At 36.4% G+C, this 8,336-nt stretch overlaps 2 protein-coding genes across 2 annotated transcripts; both read right to left on the bottom strand.

Moving 5' to 3' along the window:
- Positions 1-1,529: 1,529 nt before the first annotated feature.
- LOC133329112 (Golgi reassembly-stacking protein 2) lies at positions 1,530-3,436 on the bottom strand. Its single transcript, XM_061537608.1, has 3 exons — positions 3,361-3,436; positions 1,914-3,283; positions 1,530-1,539 (listed from the first exon to the last, which is right to left on the bottom strand). Exons 1-3 carry the CDS (start codon positions 3,421-3,423, stop codon positions 1,530-1,532), a joined length of 1,443 nt encoding a protein of 480 aa, XP_061393592.1. The 5' UTR covers positions 3,424-3,436.
- Positions 3,437-6,012: 2,576 nt separating this feature from the next.
- On the bottom strand, positions 6,013-6,552 carry LOC133329101 (probable prefoldin subunit 6). The gene is made up of 2 exons (XM_061537599.1): positions 6,419-6,552; positions 6,013-6,322 (listed from the first exon to the last, which is right to left on the bottom strand). Exons 1-2 carry the CDS (start codon positions 6,489-6,491, stop codon positions 6,018-6,020), a joined length of 378 nt encoding a protein of 125 aa, XP_061393583.1. The 5' UTR covers positions 6,492-6,552; the 3' UTR covers positions 6,013-6,017.
- Positions 6,553-8,336: the final 1,784 nt, after the last annotated feature.

Genomic DNA, 8,336 nt, shown 5'->3' with positions numbered 1-8,336 from the left:
ACCACACCTATGTCATCTTTATCGGATACTGTAATCTACAGCATCATTAGAAGTCTAAAGTGGTTGGGAAAGTGCAACCTTGGCACGTAATATATTTTCTGTCCGAACTCTATAGCCAACGATACTCTCTCATACTTTCTTGTTAGATACTCATCTCTCTCTATCCCCTCTTTTTCTGCTCCCATAGATCTCTCCATATATTTTTCTTTTCTGACTGGTCTGCGGTCTAGGTGGGGGCTGCCATCTATCGTTACATAGAAACAATGTCACATTGTGTTTGGCGCAGTGGTTGTGGTTCTTTTGTATTGCATTTTCCTCTGGGTGGCGCTATAACTGACTGGTCATAGGCAGCTTATTCTAGGTGGTGCGACCGACATCTATCGGTGCATAGAAACAATGCCTCACTGTATTTGGCACCTTGGTTAGGGTCCTTTTGTATTGCATTTTCCTCTGAGTGGCGCTATGACTGACTGGTCATCGGCAGCTTATTCTATGTGGTGGAACCGACATCTATGGCTGCATAGAAACAATGTTGTTGTTGTAGCAGCCCTATTGCTCTGTCGTAGAAACAATGTTTCATTGCGTTTGGCGCCGTGGTTGTGGTCCTTTTGTATTGCATTTTCCCCTGGCGCTATGACTAACTGGTCATTGGCAGCTTATTTTAGGCGGTGGGGCTGCCATCTATCGTAGCATTGGAAGAATAACTCATTGTATTTGGCACCGTGATTGGTGTCCTTGCTTATTTTGTGTTGCCATTTTCCTCTAGGTGGCGCTATCAAGAGGTCGGTAATTATAATGTCAGGAGACTTTGGGTACATTTTATCTGGAGGGGAATGTAAGCCTCTTTTTACAAGTATGCGAAGAATATTTGATAATATTTTTCTTCCTTTGCTGGGATTTAAGCCCCAGTCACATTTATTTGTAGTCTGGCAAACTATCTACTGCATAGTATTTCGCTCATTTCTCTAACATACCGTCCCACAAAAATATTTAAGTTTGTTATATTTATATTTTAACCTATCTTCACCAATTTCAAGAGGATTTATCCATGAGCCAACTTTGAGATTTTGCTTCTAAATATAACCCCAAAGATATAAAGGAGACTAGTATGTTTGAAACTAATTCACATAAATATGAAATTTATACCACAGTATGGTGCAGGATATTCAAAATTCATTCTGAAACGCTATACTTGTTAAAATAATAAACAATATGAGCAATAAAAACAACACTTAACTTCGGTTAAAAAGTGACGTGTTAATTTTGACTTAGCTAAGCTCTTAAAAATATGAGAAATAAAACTTAAAAAAATATTTTGAAACCAATTATTGGAATAACAAAATTTTAATAAATCATTTCATTTTTTTTTTTTGTATAACGATAGCCATATATTTATTTATTTATTTTTAGGTTTATATAAATTATAAAATTTTATTTTTGAATATTGCATGTTATTCTTTGTTATTACATGAAAAAGATTTAATATATTTTCTTTTTCAGTCCAGATAGTATACCAAGCCGATGAAATATCATGGTAAACTGGAAACATAGAGAGAGAGAGTTAAAAATAAACGGAGATAACTCTATTTTCCTCCACATACATATACTAGGTATATCAACTACAAGTTGTAGTAGACTAATGAATCCAAAATCTAAGTAGAGGAAATAGGCAATGAGACATACATACATATAAGAGCAAACAATAATATTGAATCGTAAAAGAAAGAAAAAATGTAGAAACAACAAAAAAATTATTTAAATTTATATCACTAAGAACTTAATTATTAAATGCTGTCGAAGCGGATGTAGGTGGTGGTGGGGGTAGATTAGAAACAGAAGTTGGTACTGCTGATGGTGTCATAATGGGTGCTAGAGGTGAATGTTGTTGTTGCTGATGCTGTTGTAAATGTTGCTGCTGCTGATGTTGAAGATATGCAGCCATTTGTGGAGGCATAGGTGTTGGTTGTGTTGGATAAAGACCACCCATTGATGGTTGTATTTGGGGATAGCTGGCAACAGTTTGAGCTGCTGGATATGATAGTGCAGCTGGAGACGACATATATTGTTGTTGTTGTTGACCAGTAGTGTACATGGGTATCGTATTCTGTGGAATAGCCATATTAGTCGGCATTTGTGGTGGTTGTTGTTGAGGAGCCGTAGCTTGTGGGTATGGGAGTTGTATGTTGCTAGTTGTGGGTGCCTCGATTACTCCGGGTATGTATAAATTCGTTGGGGGTGGTAATGTTGTTGCTGGGGCTGGAACTGGAACAGTTGGTTGAGAAGGCGACGAAACTTGCACAGGTTCTGGTGATGGCACAACAACTGGTGGTACAGTTATTTCAGGAGCCGCTGTTTCTGCCACCTTTTCAGGTTGTTCCTTTTGTGTATCTGTTGTTGTCGTTGTTTGGGCATTTTCGTTAGTATTGCCACGAGTCGAGTCTTCAGGAGTGGTTATCAATTCAGGTGTATTATCATCGGGATTAAAGTATTGTTTGAACACACTTTGCTGTTGTTGTTGTGTCTGCTGCTGCTGCTGAGTTGTAGATGTTGTTGTTGCAGCCGATGTACTGGCAAATGTATTGCTCAATGGAGGCACATATGGCAATGTAGGAGCAATAACAGTGGTGGTCGCCGTAGCCGGTATTACAGGTGTGGTAACAGATGCTGGAATTGTTGGTGCTGCTGTAGGAATGCTCTTAGGTGGCTGAGCAACCGTACCAGGATTTCCAGCTTGTAATGGTATACGATGAAGATACCCGTAACCAATACCACATCCCAAAGCTCCCTCTCCACCCCAATTCGAATTGGGTTTAATGGTTACCTCGCGACAGGCATCATCATCGATATTGTAAACATACATCTTGAGCGGCTGTTGTTCATGTGTCATTATCAATGTAAACAAGTCGTCATTTTCATGACGAATAGCATCGGCACCAATGACATAATCTGAATAGGCCCGCAGACCAGCCAACTGGGCTGGGGAGTCTGGATACACTTCCAAAATATGCCAAACATGTTCGTTGGCACCCTCAAACGAACAGAAACGTATGCTTACCCCCAACAAGCCTTGGCCACCCCAGCCCGTGCTAGGGGTCAGTGTCAGTTCACGAACACTTTGAGTTTTACTTGAGTATACCACCAGTTTGACCGGCTTATCAACATTTTGTTTTAACAACTCTTTCAGCATATCATTATCCTGATCCAGTCTAGTGCCAGCAATGGCAATAATAAAGTCGAAAAATGCCTCAAGACCAGCTTTCTGACCGGGTGAGTTATCTTGAACCTTATGTGAATGTTGGAGAAAAATACAAATACGAAATAGTATCCAATTATATTGAGTATATGTGAAATTATAATTACCTTTAGTACATGATATCCCTCGGTACCACCACCAGGAATTTCGACACTGTGTCCTGATCCCATTTCAAATTAATCGACGTTTTTTCGTTTCTTCTCAAGATTCCAGAAATTAAGATGATCTGATGTGGCACTATCAGAAAAATAAGCAAATAATTCTAACTCTGTCACTCCCTGTCAGATGTGTCGTCACTGTACAGTGAATGGAAAGTGTCAGTGATTTCATGCAAATGCAGTTACGATTTATCGTACGACAAATAAAAAACCTCTGTGGAAGGGGTCATAGGCGGGTGGAAGCGACTTTTTTATGCCCTACACCACGATTAGTATTATATGCAGGGCATACTCTTAATCATCGTTTTAAAACCCATAATAAAATAAAGAATTGGGTATCGTCCATTAGAGCAATATCTGAATTTGAAATCATTAAAAATGACTCTACTAATTCTTGAGGAAATTAGATAGGTCAGGAAAAGATCCCCCTTTGATAAAACGTATAAAGAACCCGTAGAAACCTTAACATGAAATCTGACGGATTTAGGGTCAATATGACTGCGGATCTTTGGTACACCTAATTTCAACCAGATAAACTTTTTTAGATGATCAAACAGGAGTAGCATTTTTTTGTATATAGGAACTGTATTAAAATCTGGGTCAAATTAGACCAAAAAGGCCCCTTGTCTTTCTTGGCTCAATTCGGATGCCAATATTCAAAGATACTGAATAGTTTTTACTGGAAAAGAAATTGATAAACTGTATATATATTCTCAAGTTTGATCCGGGCGATCAAATATACACACCTTCAGTTAAAGTCAGGACCCTTGAATTGGGGGCTATATCAATAACATAGTCCTACATTGTAGATTATCGACCAGAAGGTATTTCCTACCCGAAATTAGCAAATTGCTGACTTTTAGGTTAAAGTATCGGTTAGAATCTACAACATACCGAAAATAGGGTGGAACCTTTAAATGTCATAACATGGAAGTATATCGACTAATTTCTGCGAATAAATTTGGGTGAGGGTCACTCTTGGTCCAAAGGTGACAGATAAGGCAGGGTTTTTGTAAATTCGTACTAGAACGTTACGAAAAGTACTAAATATGGTATCATTTGTATTTGGCGAACAATTAGAGCTAGAACTCTGATATTTGGATTGAGGGTCATTGATATAATGCAGGATATATATACCAAAGGGTTTTTTGGAAATTCAAACTATAAGTATCCGAAAAGTATTAAAAAAAATGTTGAGAAGTAAGGTCGATAAAAAGAGGTGGTTTTAGAAGTTTATACGAAACGTTCTAACAGTACTAAATGTGGTATAATTTGAGTTTGAAGAAACTGATGGAGCAGAAATTTTGAAATCACATTTCCGTCGCAGTGTAGGATTAGAATATGTAAGTCGTTTTGGAATATTTTTACTTATGTGTACAAAACTAAGTCGTACTATAATTGGTACAATTTTGATTTGGGTAAAGTGTAAAATGAATACTTGAACAATTTCGAATTGGTATGGATGTAAATCAAATCAGCTGGGACTTGCTGTTACCTTTTATAATTGTACCATGGACTTGGGTATGGAAATTGACACTAATGAGTACTAAATTTGGTACAATTTGAATTTTTGGTGGACCGATAGAGGTGGGAGTTAGGATCATTGTTGTGCGATAGGAATGGGGTTATGTAGGAAGTTTCGGAAATTCATACTATTGAGTATTAAATGGTACCAAATTTGGATTTGGGTGAACCGATAGAGCTTGAACACTGAATTTTGGAAATACGGTTACTGTTGGAGTGTAGAATATGGATGTAGTTTTGGAAATTGGAAAGTATACTCAATTGCACTAACATAATCATGTAGATGCAAAGAGTACACATATCGTATTATTTTTCTGAATATTTTTTCTATTTTATCAATATTATATGACCAAGTACCTGAATAAATTTCAAGTAGATATGTACTTTAACTTTCTGACAAATATTAGAAATGTTTAAAGCGATTGACAAATGTAAAATTAAAATATATTTAAATGTATAAGACCAAAAGAACTTCTATACGGAATCCTCTTTATTTGCCTTAGACAGATTTTCGAAAATTTAAATGTAAGAGTTGATATTCCAAAACTTATTTCCGTTAGATTTTTTTTATTCGAACGTTCCTACGCCTCACTTTCCCTTCCCTGCCAACGGAGGGGGCGACCTCTCCTTTCGTAGGGATCGCGTACACATAATATATACCAGATCGAAAAGGAAAATTTTTTCTAATAGGTGAAATTAGGAAATCAAAGGGTATATAATCATTTTATATTTTTGGTACCATCATAGTGTTCAACACAATACGTCTACTTTTTAATGTAGGTAATCGAATTAATTTTAAACTGCTAGTGTAAGAAGGCAACACAAAATCACTATTCTAATGTAAACCTCTCCGCTATAAGAAAATAGAATATCTTCTATAGACCTTACAGACAAAATACCTTCTATAGACATAAAAGAGCTATTGCAGTAATCAAAAATTATTTCATTTGAGCAATTAATACATTAAATATTTTTGTTTATTTTATTTTTTAAACATTTTTTCACATTTGCCAATTATATGTGTAGCTTATTTTAAATACAGACTGGTGGTGGTTTGAATGCAGCAGCAACACACATTCAATTTATTTCATGGCCAAAGCTACTTGATATTGTTGTTGCAACTTTTGCACAGATTCCCGATGTTTAGCCATATCCTTTTCCATACTTTCCAGAGTGTCGGTGGAGCTCTTCAATTCTTTGGAAATGTATTCAATACGTTTACCAACATTTTGACGAGATTCCTCGAGCTCTTGTTTTACCAACACCGGTCCATATAATTTGTAGACTTTATTGTCGGGGCCCAAAAGATTCAATTCGTCCAAGACACATTTGTTCTCATTCAATTGGCTTTCCAGCAGTGTACGTTGTTTAACCAATTTCATGCATGCTGAAGGAATACAGACACACAAACATTAGTATTTTGTGGTTAAGTTAGTTTGGAGGTGTACCATAGCATGGAAAACCTCTCGTTAGGAATACATACTTTTTTGCAAGTTTTGATAGACTTCCAATTCGGATTGTAGTTTCTTTACCAAGGCAGCACTGTTTTTATCCATTGTGTTGTGTGACTTTTAGGTATTCTAATTGATTTTTTATAAAATATAAAGCAGATGCTTTGCTACAAAAAATTCCTCCGAAGAGAATTGAGTGTTTTTTGGACAAACACAGTTGTAATAATGTGGAGTAATATTTCTGTGAATCATCATCTGTTCCGCCGCCTACAGAACATATGATACACTGAAAGAAATTAATGTTAGAAAAACTGCTATTATTTAATTAAGTTATGTTTACATTAAACAATTTGGGAAAAGTCTAGTATAGGATGCGGATTACCATAATATATTTGTTTTCAAAGAAATCAGAGGTGACCAGACATCCACGCGATAAACTTTTTCGATATGGAGGGAAACTTAAGCAAGTGGCCGGTCAACAACGGATTCTGATCATACATGTGTGGGATCTAGATGGTTAATAATTTACATTTTTTTATTATTTTTTATTATTATTTATTTATTTAACAATTCCAAAGTCCGAAGACCACATTTAAGAAATTGACAATCGACAGAATATACTTATAACAACAATAAAAAAATTTAAATTAAATCTATATATGCAAGAACAAGAAAATTAAATTCAACATTTACTTATCACAAATAACCAAAAGGATAAAAAGTGAAAGTAAAGAGAAAAAATGACATAAACTCTGCTAGCAGTCTAAATAACTACTCGGTTTGCCGAGCAGAAATAGCTCATCAACAGGCATTGCAACAAAAAAAAAACATAATTTACAAACTTAGCATCAAACCCAGCATTAAAAAATAATATAACAGCTTAAAATAAAGATGAGGATTGTAATTACTACATCGATTTTTTAAATCGTGAATATTTAAAAATTTATTACAGAATTAATAGTTTTCGATTAAAAGGGTTTTTTATCTCAAAATATTGGCTTAAAAAATCTTCATATGAAAGCTGTTTTTATGTTAGTAACTGAACCCCACATTTTGCTCTCTCTGCATGTTTAAAATTTATAGTTTTTCGATATATGATTTGCACCATTAAATCCTGTATTTTGATATTCTTTTCTGGACATTCAGTGGGATTTGGGGGAGAGTCTAGGAGGTGCCAATGATCCCAAGATCAAAGAGCAGTATTACTTACTTACTTAGCTGACTTGTGACAGAACTTTCGTTTCATAATCCGAGTCTTAAGCTTAGGCGCGTCGGTTTTTTGCGCAGTTTTTCAAATTTGAAAAACCATATTCGGCAATGTTGTCTTCCACTTGATCTTTCCAACTTATTCGCGGCCTTCCCCTTCTGCGTGAACCATCAGCTGGTTCGCTTTTATATGCCTTTTGGTCTGCGGCATCTTCATCCATTCTCGATTTCCGAGAATAGCTGGTACAACTCATGACTCATTCGACGGCGATATTCACCATACGCAGATCGGCCCATCGATCTTTCGGCCCATCGATCTTTCGGCCCATCGATCTTTTCTCTCAAACTCTCCAAGAGCTGCCTCATCTGCTTGCTAAGTACCCATGCTTCAGATCCATATAACATTACGGGTAGCATCTGTTGGCCAACACTATCCTTCTCCGAATTTCAAAACTGATGTCATTAGTTTTATATATGGCGGTACCATGGTATGTTTCAAGTTTCACAGTTGGTCCGAGTCTACTGGACGTCTTGCGTGTTCATACCATCAGCTTGGTCTTCTCGCCGTTTACTGCCAGACCCACTTTGGCAGACTTCTTCTTAATTTGTTCAAAGGTGGCTGTTACCGCTCTCAATGTTAGAGCAGAATTAGCGACCTTCAGTAACCAATTCCTAGGTCTGATGTCTTTCCTACCTATTTGAGAAAACCGACTCTTGACGTCTTAGCCAAAAGAGTATCCCGAA

The sequence above is a fragment of the Musca vetustissima genome, unplaced genomic scaffold (assembly GCF_032173495.1).
Source record: "Musca vetustissima isolate MV318-11 ecotype Yass unplaced genomic scaffold, APGP_CSIRO_Mvet_v1 utg4710, whole genome shotgun sequence".
Classification (NCBI taxonomy): domain Eukaryota; kingdom Metazoa; phylum Arthropoda; class Insecta; order Diptera; family Muscidae; genus Musca; species Musca vetustissima.
This window is presented reverse-complemented; position numbering and strand designations above follow the sequence as displayed.